The following is a 14,093-nucleotide window of genomic DNA, read 5'->3' as shown; positions in this document are numbered from 1 at the left end:
TCCTCCATTGAGACCAGACGTAAGCGGCTTGAACTAGAGGCAGAGAAACAAAAAGCCGCTATTCAGTTGCAGCTCATCGAGAAACAATTACAGGCCGACTTAGCCGAGTTAGATGAACAAAACAATAGTAGGCAACAGTCATATGCGGGCTCTATTAGCGATGTCAAAGACTGGCTCGACAAACACGAACCACCGCAGCAGGAACTACATGAGGAGCAGCAAGATCACACTTATGAAAATAACTCGGTCGAGCTGCGCCAGCCGGCGCTTGTCGCCGATACTCCTGCCGGTAATAAGTCGTCCGCGAGCGCACATGACAACGTAGCCACCGCCTCTGTAAGTAACATAGATAAACAAAATGACCGCCAGTCGGCGGTAGTCACTGCTGACAGTTTCGCGATACTAGCGAGCGCTATCAAAGACTTAGCCGTTGCCTCTGCTAATAATAAACCCAATGCAAGCCTACTTAGCAGAATTAGCACTTCGCGAGACCTACCTGTGTTCTCCGGAGACCCGATGGAGTGGCTACAGTTTAAACAGGCGTACATGGAGTCAACCGAGGTGTGCGGTTTCAGCCCAGCTGAGAACATGTGGAGGCTAAGGAAGTGTCTACGTGGTGCTGCAAAAGATGCTGTGTCAGCTCTTTTAATTAGTGCTTCCTCGCCCGACAAGCTCATTGCGACATTGGAACTACAATTCGGTAATGCTGACACTATTTTATTTAAATTGATGAACGATATAAAGAAACTTCGCCCAGTATCCCTCGATTATCACAGTGATATCGTTGCATTTTCTGTGAAAATACAAAACTTTACTGAAGCGATACGCGCAGTCGGCCGCGAACTATATATGCATGATGTGACTATTTCATCAATCGTACTGTCCAAACTTCCACCAGTGCTGATTTCAAAGTGGTCCGATTATAGTTTTGTACAGATAAAGGCAGGCATAAAAGCGCGATTGGAGATATTATCTGAGTTTCTTAGCCTAGAGGCGGAAAAGATATCGGCCACAGCGAACGCAAGTTTAATGTGCACTATGAATACACAACACAATAGCAACAAACATGTCACTCGGGCGCAAGCTGTACTAGTGCAAGCGGACAGCCAGATGAACCACAGTAACGTAAACTGTCAGTATTGTAAACTGTCTGCACATAAACTGACCGAGTGTAAGAAATTTAAGAAGGCGTTGCGTAAGGACCGTTGGCGATATGTTAAACGCTCTAATGTTTGCTTTAAGTGTTTGCAAGCTCGTCACGGGGCCGAATCCTGCTCCGCTCCCGTATGTAATATAGATAACTGCGGCGGCGAACATCATCAGTTGCTTCATTTTGTTGGCCGCAACAACGCTGATCCACCGAGCACGGACTCGACCGAAGCTTCGACGTCGGCGCCGGCTACTAGGCCTATCGTAGAGAACGTTAACTACGTGAAAACGACGGACACTAAAGTGTTTTTGAAGGTAGTGCCAATTAAAGTTTACGGTCCTAATGGCGTTTTCAGTGTAAATGCATTTATCGACGACGGATCTTCGGTAACGATGATTAGCCGCGAGCTCGCCGACCGCGCAGGGTTGCGCGGGCGCCCTCAATCGATGCTCGTACGTGGTGCGTGGAAAGGTGACGACTCAGTGCATGACACTACAGTGTTTAATTTTGATATATCAAGTGAAAATGATGAAGTGTTTAGTATCAAGGCTCGTGGTGTAATAGATTTGGATTTGCCAGAACAAAATGTATCCCATATTAACCTAGAAAAGTATTCTCACCTTAGAGCACTAAAAAATAAGTTGTCACGAAATGTTGATATGAAGCCCGAAGTGTTAATAGGGCAAGATAACTGTCATATGTTTATTCCTTTAGAGGTATGTGTAGGTAAACGTTATGAGCCGTTAGCTACCCGAACACCCCTAGGTTGGTCCGTGCATGGCCCAGTGCGGGTTCCGCACATAGAAAGCTCAGCCGTGCAAGCACACACGACGCTGCTCTTGTCCGGCGCACCTGTGGTCGAATCAGAACTCGGCCTCCGCGAGTTGAACGAGGTGGTGAGGCGCTCTTTTAGTATAGAGGCTATGGGTGTAACAGGTAAGCCAAGGCAGAACAGCGACGACGTGTCCGCCCAAGCAAAACTTGAGCAAACTGCGACTCTCATTAACGGTAGGTGGCAAGTAGGATTACCTTGGAAAGACGATAACTGCAAATTACCCGAAAGCTTTCCTATGGCTTTTAAAAGGCTACAAGGTGTAGAACGAAAAATGGCTGCAAATGAAGAGTTCGCTCAAAGGTATCGCGAGCGCGTTAGCCACTTACTTGATAATAACTTTGCTAGGGAAGTGAAGGAGCCGCACCCGACGCCAAAGACCTGGTACCTTCCTCATTTTGGGGTGGATAACCCAAACAAAAAGAAGCTCAGGCTCGTGTTTGACGCGGCCGCTAAATGTGAAGGTAAGTCACTTAATGATCACCTACTTACAGGGCCAGATTTACTTTCGTCTCTGTTCGGAATAATGCTTCGATTTCGTGAGAACAGAGTGGGAGTGACTGGAGACATAAAGGATATGTTTTTAAGGGTAAAGATTAGACCTGAAGACCAAAATGCTTTGCATTTTCTATGGAGAGGTACGCCTAATGAGCCCGTGAAAACATATTCTATGACTTCACTCATTTTTGGCGCCAATTGCGCACCTTTCATTGCGCAATTTATAAAAAATAAAAATGCGCTACGGTTTGAATCAACACATCCTTCAGCCGTCGCGGCTATTTGTGATCAGCACTATATGGATGACTACATACAAAGTCTACCGGACGAATCTACCGCAACTGATATGGTAAGGGATATAATTAATATTCACAAAGAGGGTGGGTTCGAAATTCGGAACTTTACGAGCAATAATTTGGATGTGTTGAAAAGTGTGCCTACTGAGGCTCTAGGCGATGCTGCTGTAAAATTCAAAATAGGTCAGCAGTACGCAGGCGAACGAACGCTCGGGCTCATTTGGTACCCAGGGACAGACGAACTAGGTTTCGACGTGTCGTTGAAGCGTGTGCCTCTTGATGTGTTAAAGGGTGAGCAAAGACCAACCAAAAGGCTAATGTTGAAAGTTATTATGTCAATATTCGACGTGTTTGGCTTTTTGGCACCTTTTACCATACAAGGTAAGATAATGCTTCAAGACACGTGGAAATCGCATGTCGGCTGGGATGACACCATTCCTGACGCCACATTCGATAAGTGGCGAAAGTGGCTCGAGCTGCTGCAGGTAATAAATAAAATACGAGTACCCAGATGTTATCACCAGGCAGGCAGCTTGGCAATGCAACGAGAGCTGGCCGCTACAAACGCTGCACCATCACCACTGTCGGAACCCAGCGCAAGTGCTGCTGCAACAAGTTGTGAGTATAATAATCTGCAGTTGCATACGTTTTGTGATGCGTCAACAAAAGCAATGGCTGCCGTGTCATACTGGCGATGGAATGACAAGTTTGGAAACATCTGTGTTGCGTTAGTGGCTAGCAAATGTCGAGTTTGTCCAGTCAAGGCATTGACAGTGCCAAGATATGAGTTACAAAGTGCTCTTTTAGCTGCCAGATTAGCAGATACACTGTTAAAAGAGCACAAACTTAAAGCAACGCGAAGATACTTTTGGAGTGATGCCACTACCGTGTTGCACTGGATAAAAAATGACACACGCAATTATAAGACTTTTGTTGCGAATAGATTGGGTGAAATCGACGAACTTACACGTGCATCAGAGTGGAGGTACGTACCTACTAAATTAAATATTGCCGACACAGCTACACGTGAGGTCTACGATGAAACCATTTTTCAAAACGAATGGTTCAATGGTCCTACATTTTTGTACGGTGAAGAATCTACATGGCCGCAAGACTTAGTGGAACAAGATGTCAATGTTTCAAATCTAGAACGCGTAACATTGGTCCAAGAACCTGCTCAAAACTCACCGCTTCCGGATCCTCATCGTTTTTCGTCTTGGTTGCGGCTTAAGAGAGCTACTGCAGCGGTTCTTAAGTTTGTAAACAAGTGTAAAAAACTTACAAGTGAAGAGGACTGCGAAACAATGGAACGAGCGGAGCGTCTTATATTGAAACAATCTCAGCGAGAGTCTTTCGGCCAAGATATTGTAGCAATAAAAGCAGGTAAGTGTATAGAACGCAGTAGCAGAATACGTACCTTATCACCATTTTTAGACGAGTTCGACGTGCTACGATGTGGTGGCCGAATTGACGCCGCACTCGATGTTGCACATGATGTAAAAAGACCAATCATCCTTGACGGTAAGCATCAAGTAGCGCGACTGTTAGCCAAACATTACCATGAAAAGGCTGCTCACGATCAACAGGAGACTGTAGTAAATGATCTCAAGCAGAAATATTGGATAGTGAAGCTGAGATCTACTGTCAAGTTCGTAGCTTCACGTTGCATGATATGCAAACTGAGGAAAGCCAAACCTGAAGTTCCCAGGATGGGAGACTTACCAGCTGCGCGTATGGCTCACCACCAGAGGCCGTTTACATACAGCGGATGTGATCTGTTTGGCCCAATCGAGGTGACAGTGGGAAGACACCGCGAAAACAGGTATGGTGTACTTTTTACTTGTCTGACGGTAAGAGCCGTCCATATAGAAATAGTTCATTCTCTGACAACGGATTCTATGATAATGGCACTTCGTCGGATGGCGGCACGAAGAGGTTGGCCGCGATATTTGTATTCTGATAACGGTACTAACCTGCGGGGCGCTGATTCGGAATTGAAGAAAGCCGTTCAAGAACTGGATGATGAAGTTTTGAAAAGAGAAGCTGCGAACGAAGGAATCCAGTGGTCATTTATTCCATCCGCTAGTCCCCATTGGGGTGGGGCATGGGAACGACTGGTGCGCAGCGTAAAGACTTCACTAAAGGTAATTTTAAAAGAAAGAGCGCCCAAAGATGAAACTTTGAGCACTCTTATAGCCGAGGTAGAAAATATAGTGAACTGTAGACCCTTAACTCACGTATCTGTTGAACCTGGAAGTGATGAGGCTTTGACGCCAAATCATTTCCTTCTCGGTACGTCATCCAGCTTACCTGTATTAGGTTGTTTTGATGTGAATGACTTACATCTCCGGAAGCAATGGCGCAAGTCACAGCTTCTAGCAGATATGTTTTGGCAGCGCTGGGTCAGAGAGTACTTGCCGGTTTTGATACCACGGCAAAAATGGAATCAGGAACAGAGACCTCTGCAGGTAGGTGACCTGGTGCTGATAGTGGACCCTGGGGCTCGCCGAAACGTGTGGTTAAAAGGTGTGGTAAGTCAAGTATTCCCGGGAGCAGATGGTCGGGTGCGCATGGTTGAGCTGAAGACTAAGTCGGGAACGTTGAGGCGTTCAGCAACGCGCGTTGCACGAATTCCAATAGTAAATGAGTGCTGAGCCAGCACTGGGGTGGGGAGTGTAGGCGACGGAACTACAAACCTTTGTGCTGCACGCGTGCTGGCAGCCTGGCCGGTTCGGATGCCGCTGCCAGCGCGCGTCTTTTGTTTTTATGAATATAGTTTTTCTCTTGCTGTCAATTGAGCGACATACAAATGTTTTCGTTGTGTATTTTTATGTTTTAAAAGCTTGTTGTTTGTAAATATTCTGTAAGTTTTCTTGTGTGATTGTGTAAATAAAGTGTAATATATACTGTACAGCCAAAGTTTTGCGCATTTTTCATTATCGGCGGCCCGACAACCTACAGACGGCATTTCCAGTTACTTTTATTTTGTATGGTCATAAGAGTAAACCGTTTAAAACTTACGCCCATTTCTTCAAAACAATTTAGGCAGTACCTGGAGTGGCAGGAACAACAATCCAAAAAATTTTTGAGGGTCACTGTGCTACATTTACTACACGATTTAGGCATTGTCGAATGGTATTTCTGTAAATTTAAAAATATTTATCAAAAAATACGTATATAATCAATCAAAATAATGAAAATTATTTTATTGACGTTGACGTTTATGACGTTCACTTCTTCTTTTTAAGGTTTAATTAGACTGTATCCATCTATTACGGAGTTATATCTATCTTTGATACTACATTTGGCATTTAAAGCATCAGACAACGCGTCAAAAGTATTAACTACAATTCCCTAATAACTTAATAAAAAGAGATATGTCTCTATTCATATAGAGACATATACTTTTGAACGGGATCTTGGAGATATCTACTTTTGTTGCCTGTTCTTATGTTAAAATTTGTCAATTTTAAGTAGGGTAATAACATATTCAATGTCAAAATATTTAAATACTGCTTTGAAAAGGGTCTCAACGCGAGTGTCCAAGGCACAGATTATCTACCGACATAACAGCCGACTGCATTACCGCCGCCAATATCAACATTGACATTTGCGGCAGCAATACAATCGACAGTAATAATGCAGCAGTAATGGTAGCCTGAATTCGAACGGTACCTTTAGTTGCTTCATTTCGTATGTCCTTCTTCTGCAGGACGCATTTCTCGACCGATTCGCGTGAAATTTTGTGAGTAGGTTCGGTAGTTAAATATATTTTTTTCGTCGTTTTGTGTTTTCGAATATGGTCAAAATGGCGGAAATTGGCCTAAAGGACTTAAGCGCAAGTAGGGTCTATGGCACTTAAGGCAATTGTGAGTTCGCTGTGATAATGATTTTTTGAGCTTATCACGAGGTCTACAGCTTACAGAGCCACTAGCTCTAAATCTTAGAATATAGCTCCAAATTTCGAAAAATCAACTTGTTCCATCAAGTCATCCACAACAAGTGATCTACAGCCCAAGGTAATTTATCTCACGTAAAATCCCCAAGGCCGCCCCCTCGTCCAAGCCGAAAAGGGAAATTTTTCATGTACCCTTTATCCCTCGATGGACCGGGAGCTTGTTTATTCTGCTTTATATTTTTTGCACAATGGCTTATTAGATACCTGTTAGATATTATCGGACTTAGTGATTACTTACAATTCTTCAAATTACAATAATTCAATATAATGTAGAGGTTGTTTACCAACTGTCTACATTACTAACTGGCAAATTGGAAATTTAAAAAATGTAGGCGTAAAGGGTCGTTCTGCTGTGTATTGAACTATTATATAATAGAACCAGCACAGAGAACCAGTATTTTGCGCCATGAGTTTCTGCCGTTTTAGCATCAAACCATACACAAGCAGCCTGTGGGCGGACTATACGTATAAACGGTACAACGCTCTGCGCGTTCAATATAACAACGCGTACAGGGTGCTGATGGGGCTGCCCAGATTCTGTAGCGCGTCAGGGATGTTCGCGGAAGCGCGGGTAGACTGCTTCTACACCACGATGCGCAAACGGGCCACATCCCTGGTGCGCAGAGTACGGGCCAGCTCCAACAGCATCCTGACCATGATTGCGGACAGGATTGATAGCCTATATATAAATAACTGCTGCATGATTCATGTGCGCAGGGATAGGTAAGTGGGCGGGTTTTCTTTCAACTGGTTTTTGAGAAAATCTGCTTACTTATTTATTTTAGAAACTAGCACAAATTGATCTAAGTTGGTCCTTAATAAATGAATTTATTTATTTATTTATTATAGAAGCGGAGCGTGAATCTCGCGACCTAAACGCGTAAGCGCCATGAAATTTTACGGCGCTTACGTTTCAGTCGCTTGGTACAGTTGTGATTGCGACAATGTCATTGTTTGGTAATGTCGTCTCTATAGTATTAATAACTCAATGTTCTGCTGTACAAAATTAAAATTTCGCACCTTGTTCTACTGACAAATTGGTTTAACACAACGAAATAGAAAACAACGGCCAAGTGAGAGTCAGACTCCCGTATTTTGTTGTAGTTTGTTGTTATAGCGGCAACAGAAAAACATCATCTGTGAAAATTTCAACTGTCTATCACGGTTCATGAGATACAGCCTGGTGACAGACAGACGGACAGACGGACAGCGGAGTTTTATTAATAGGGTCCCGTTTTTACCCTTTGGGTACGAAACCCTAAGATGTCAGTACCCCCTAGTGTAAATTTTATTCAATAGCGTGACGTGCCGTACGCGTTTACGTTAAGTGTCATTTTGTATGGGACTTTGAGTTTCCAAAACGTCCCGCTTGGCGCGCTGTTCAAAATCGCATACAAAAATAGTCGAATGGAATTAATACTAGGGGTTTTGACACGCTATGGTACCACAAAAGACTCGTATTGCTCTTTTTTGTTTTCTTCTAAATCCAACTTTAAAAAATGTACTATAAAGTTCACTTCAAAACACTCAGGTTTGTTGGAGTAGCTCCTATTTTACTTTTTAGTTCCGATGGCAGAATACGTTGTTATAAAATTTTAATCATTCTTTTGAAGTAACTTTAGTTAATTGACATTTTTTGAATATTAATCAAAAGTATTCATTGTTATGAAAAGTTTCAAGGTTTTTTTAATCATTGTCTAACAAATGTATTATGTAAGTAAGCATATGTTTCAAGACGGAGCAATTTGTTAACAATAATTCATTAATTCATTCAATCATTTCAATTTGTTAATTCATTATTAAAAGTAGTAGGTAGATGTTTTTTGCCATGGGCCACTAGTGGCCTGAAATAAAGTTATTTCATTTCATTTCATTTTATTGCTGTTGCGACATTACTGCAGCGGCATCAACGGTATTGCATAATGTTACTGGGCAGATATGTCTTTTGGCAGAATTACCTTTCGCATAATATTATTTTGCAGAATTTCTTTTTGCATAATATTATTTGTCAGAAAACCCTAACCTAACCCACTTAGAAAAATTCTGCCAAATGATTATTATGCGAAATGACTATTATGGCAAGTATTTATTTATGCAAAAGTATCATACGACATTTATGTCTCTGTTTGACCTAATGGTTGACTGGTAGAGAATGCCTTTTGGCATTAAGTCCGCCATTTGTACATTTTTCTTTGCTTGTGCAATAAAGTTTAAATAAATAAAATAAATAAAAATACGACTAAAAGTCTGCGATACGTGTTATGCGAAGTCAAATTATATTCTGCCAGATGAGGGGAACCCAATTTTTCTACAATAGTCACAATGCCTGCTGCGACCGGTTCATGGGTGTCTATTTTGCGCCTGTGAACGGGTTCCAGTAGGCATTCTACATGACATTAAAGCTCTCCAAGGGGCCTCTACGTGTTGGATGTACTTACATCTCCACCCCACGCAAGCCTATCAAAAGACCGATATTTATACGCCCGTGAAATTCAGAGATCAAGTCTAATGTCTCAAAATGGCATCCCCTGATTGGATCTCAAATGAATAATACCCCAGCCCTATTTTAATTAAGGCCTACGTTAAAATCATATATCCACGTCACACTAATTATAAACAATGCGTCATGATCAAGATATCAGGGGCCCGATTCTGATTTAACAACTTGTTACGGCTTTGATCTTATTTTGACACGACCTTAGCCCATCAACGTGCTCACTAGCGCCACTGCTAAATAATTGTGATTATTTAAATTTCACGATAGATATTTAAAAAAAGGGGCCGCTATTACTTATCAAAATACAAATATTTAAGTAGGTACCTTTTGATTACATCAAACTAGTTATTATATTGCTGGAGCTGGATTCGTCGATCTATCAACTCCAAACAAAAACGGCCGTTTTAACTTTGGACGCATAGATTGACGAATCCAGCAACGTAAAAACTATTATTTTTATCGCGTGTATATATATATCTTTACTTGAAAATAATTGTAGTGTATAACTAGCCTTATGAACCGATTTTGCATGTACAACCAGCCTTAAAGTTTGTAGTCTATGATTGTTCATTATTTTAGTATGTGGGTATTTTTGCACTTTGTAATTTTTCCTCAGTCACCCGTTGACCACGAACGCTGTAAAGGGTTCGAAACGTCGGGATGTATTATAAATTCAATATACGCGATATAATCCGTTTTCATAGTTTTATTTTATTATAATGAATTCAAAAGGTACTTAAATACAAAATACAGTACATCGGGCCTTTTTTGAATATCTATCGCTAAATTTAAATAATCACAATTTTACCAGTGGCGCTAGTGAGCACGGCGATGGGTTCTTAAAGGTCGCTCGTGCTGATTGGAGCTTGCGAAATGAAGAGCCAGCCAATCACCAAGAAGATCATCAAAGTCGTGTCAAAACCAGTTTGAAACCGTATCAAGTTGTTAAATCATCGGGCTCCAGCTTTCCGAAAACAGTGTTGGTGAATGTTGAGTTTATGATTGATTGCTTAAATATTGATTAAGAATCACACGAACTTAGCCGCTGGCGTACAATCGAGATTACGCTCTCATTTTAAAGCGACATATCGCATTAACATAACATTAATAATAGACATTTATTTACACGAAAGATATATACAGGGTGGGCACAGGGATTCCGACACACTTTAACCATGAATTCTAGTGCCTATTTGGATAAAAAAAAAGTAATATAACAATGCCATAGAAAGCCTAATTTACGAGATATTCAATTATTTAAGTAATTTCGAAGTTAAAAAAACTCAAGGCTAACACGTCCTTATGTGACGTAATCATACATACCAAGACACAAACAATCACACATGCAAAGCAGAAGTGTTAAAAATAGTAAACTTACCTGTCACCTGCTATAAAACTAGACTATAAAGTGTCATATTGGTGTCGCATGTTGTCTTTTTCACTCTTTCAAACTAAAGATACGTTCACAAGTTAGTACTATCGTTAATTGATTTATTTTGTTCCAGAAATTAAGTAAATTAATTAGGCAATTTTGGACCCATGTTGATATAACATTTTTCTTTCGTAACACTGCCAGGAATCCACGGTTAAAGTCTGTCGGAATCCCTGTGCCCACCCTGTATACAGTAGTATGTACTACTAAATTAAATTAATAACTAGCTTAAATCTAAATTAGCCCTTGAGGCATTGTACCAAGGATGCTGGCGGCATTTCCTCGTTGTATCGCAATGCTGATACGTTGTGCGAGGAAGCCGCCAGCTCTTCGGTCACCAGTTACGTCAACCAGACGCTTCGCGATTTCTGCAAACAACCTGTGCGCGCTGGGACCCTATGCACCTAGAGTTTAGAGTGTTTACATGAAATTTGATATGAACATTCAAATAAGATATATTTATGTGTAGTAGTAGTTTTCTTTTAAATTTTGTATATAATATTCGTACATTGATATGAAACTATGAGATGATATGAAACTAACGCAAGTGAATGATGAGATGACGGGTGACAGAGATGTATGGAAGAAAAAGACATGCTGCGCCGACCCCAAGTGAATGGGACAAGGGCAAGCGAATGATGATGATATAATATTCGTACAAATTCAGGCATCTTACGGCCTTTTAACTTTCGCCTCACAGGGTGTCCACTATTGGGATTCCAATACCCAAACCGCTTAAGCGCCATTTACACACTGGGCCCATAACCTCTTAGAAATCTCTAATACTAAACAGATGAATGTTCTGATTAACATTTAAGGGCTTAGGGAAATGCAAAAAGAGTTTATTTTTTTAAATAGTGATGGGACACAAATTTTGTTGCTAGTTTGCGTTTAATTATTCTTTACATCTAGTAAATAAAATAATTAATAAATTACGAAAACTAAATACTTTTACTCAAGTTATGATTTTTAGTTATACGTGATAAGCATGCAGTCCAATAGCTTATGTAAAATAAATATTTTAACCTAAATAATCGTGTAATCGTTAAGTGTCTGTCTATAATAGTATTTTATATTAACGGATACAAAATAATGGGTGTTATACAAATAGGTACTTACACATTTATTGTTAGCAATAATGAGGAGGCGGTGTGCAAATAAAAATGAAATCCCAAGTTTGACGTCCACAATGGCTGTTTACATTTGGATGAATTACGATGTAATATGATCGCAATTGATGTGTTTTAATGGAACGATCGATTTATGAGTTTTATGATATACGAGGCAATAAACACTTCATGTTATAGCGGTATGAATCATCATGAGAAAATTTTAGGCGCGTAAGTAAAGATTTTCTGTGGAATAAATTTATTGGAAATGTAAATAAAGCAAAGAGTCCGTGTCAAAGGATGTAGAACGAGCCCAATTAAATCCACAGACAACCCAGGACAGACGGTCCTGGCGCATGAGAACGAGGAGAGCCAGACCCAAATAATGGGATAAATAAATCAGTACGAAGATTATTAGTAAAAAGCGCTATGAAAATGTTGCACGGCGCAGTTGCTAAAGCCTAGTATGAGAGATTTAAAAAAAAGAGATTTAGTAAACCGGCATGACAAGTAGGTAGGTAAGTAATATTTAGCATGGTAAGTATGATAACAATAACTTCCCATTTAACTTAAACACATTTAATTAAGCCTATACTTATCATGAAGTATATATGTTTAATGTGCCATAATCAAATAATGTTTAACCTATTTCACCTATTTGTATACAGGGGTGCTAAGCTAATAGTTTGGCTGGCTGTGCGTTATGCATAGAGCTGTCAGTCTCCGTCTTGGACTCTGCACTTTTGTGGGGTCCTGGTAGACCAGTTTAGCAACGATGGCCTTACCTGCTCTTCGGGCGCCGGACGTTTGTCTTGTCACGCCGCCGACAACGACAACGACATTCTTAGAAAGGCTCACATCAGCGCTAATATCTCCGCAGCTCTGGAGCCCCAGATCGTGCGGGATGATGGCAAGCGCCCCGACAAGGTGTAATTGATCCTCTGAATAGGCAGTGCGCGGTGTGGGACGCTAACCTGCATTGAAACGTTGGCAGCGTCCTACATTAAGGCGACTTGAAGAAATGCCGGGGCGGAGGTGGATCCCCGAGAGCGCCTTAAAGCCAACAAATGTCTGTCCAGGCGCTACGAGTTTGTAGCTTTTGGCGTCGAGAAACAGGGTCCGTGGGGCAAAGGTGCGTGTGGGTTCCACAAGGAGCTCGGGAAATGCTTACTTAAGGGAGACAAAAGGGTCCCTTCGCGCCGGCAGTTATCTGCTATCGCTATAAAGTGCAGGAATGTTACCTACATGATGGACACCTTGCTGAGAGGCCAAAGGTTGGAGTATTTTTTGAGTTTGGTATAGACATAATATTTTAATAGTTCACTTTGATGCTACTACCCCTAACTACCCCATTACCACTACAAAATTAATCGCTCCACAAGTTTCAAAACCGCATCTCAAATAATAATTACAACAGTGTACAACTAACAAAATTATTCAAAAGCTTCTTGCCAACCCTAACGGTGCCAACTCCGTGAAATTGCTAATTTTAACCAAGAGGTTTACAGCGCAAATAACAGATTAGCCGCGGCTAAAATAAATGTAATTTGCGGAAAATATCTGCTAAACATTTATATAGAAGTAAAAAAAAACCATGGATTGATATTCTGATTCTGAAATTTGTTAAGATGTCAAACTCATTATATAAAAATTTTCATCATGTAGACGATTGACATGGTCTAGCAAATTCTTCTGAAATATATTAATTCTTCTGAGATATGTTGGTAGAGAAAGCATCCAATGATTTCAGTGCTTCCATTGGTTTAAGAATCGTTCACTTGGAGAAGCCGTATGAATATAAATTTCAGCTTCACTGGCCACAAAAAACCGAATACGGCGTTTAACATTTATATTACGATTCGAATAAATATTGGAAAAGTTCCCATTTGAAATTGTTGATTTGCATAAACCTATTCGTGTATGTTCGAAGTTTTTTGCGAATAAAATACGTTTTTTTAAACTGAATGAGTATAATTAGTGAATTTACGAGAACCTGTAAACATCGCGTTGTTTTTTATTTGATACATTAAAGTGCTCGCCACACTCGCGCTTAAGTGTAAGGCCTGAGTAGACGCTCGAAGCGGAGCGTTCGGCGGGGCGTGCAGCGTGGCGTCGGGCTCACAAGTGATTTGAGCATTGTGAGCAGTGTGCACTAAGGCCGCTCCAATAAGTTTGCATTTATTTAACATGCACGCTGCACGCCCCGCCCCGCTGCACGCCTAACTCGAGCGTCCACTCAGGCCTTACACTTAGTCCATCTAACTTCGTGTACAGTAAGCATCAATAGTAGGTAGCTGGTGAAACAACCCACCAATAGTATC

General features: G+C 41.1%; 1 protein-coding gene across 1 annotated transcript; it reads left to right on the top strand.

Annotated features, from left to right (window-relative positions):
* Window positions 1-2,768: 2,768 nt before the first annotated feature.
* LOC134746863 (uncharacterized) lies at window positions 2,769-12,705 on the top strand. Its single transcript, XM_063681438.1, has 2 exons — window positions 2,769-5,307; window positions 12,484-12,705. The coding sequence occupies exons 1-2, from the start codon at window positions 2,779-2,781 to the stop codon at window positions 12,703-12,705; spliced, it is 2,751 nt and encodes a 916-aa protein (XP_063537508.1). The 5' UTR covers window positions 2,769-2,778.
* The last annotated feature ends 1,388 nt before the right edge of the window (window positions 12,706-14,093 follow it).

This window comes from Cydia strobilella, chromosome 13 (assembly GCF_947568885.1).
Source record: "Cydia strobilella chromosome 13, ilCydStro3.1, whole genome shotgun sequence".
NCBI classification, from domain to species: Eukaryota; Metazoa; Arthropoda; class Insecta; order Lepidoptera; family Tortricidae; genus Cydia; species Cydia strobilella.
Note: the sequence above shows the minus strand (reverse complement) of the source record. Positions and strands in the feature narration are given on the sequence as shown.

What these genes read in the sequence shown, in the direction of transcription:
- LOC134746863 (XM_063681438.1), top strand. Translation starts at nt 2,779, where the DNA reads ATGGATGACTACATACAAAGTCTACCGGACGAATCTACCGCAACTGAT. An exon ending in ACGTGTGGTTAAAAGGTGTG is followed by an intron (nt 5,308 to 12,483) that starts GTAAGTCAAGTA and finishes CGTTATGCATAG; the next exon opens with AGCTGTCAGTCTCCGTCTTG.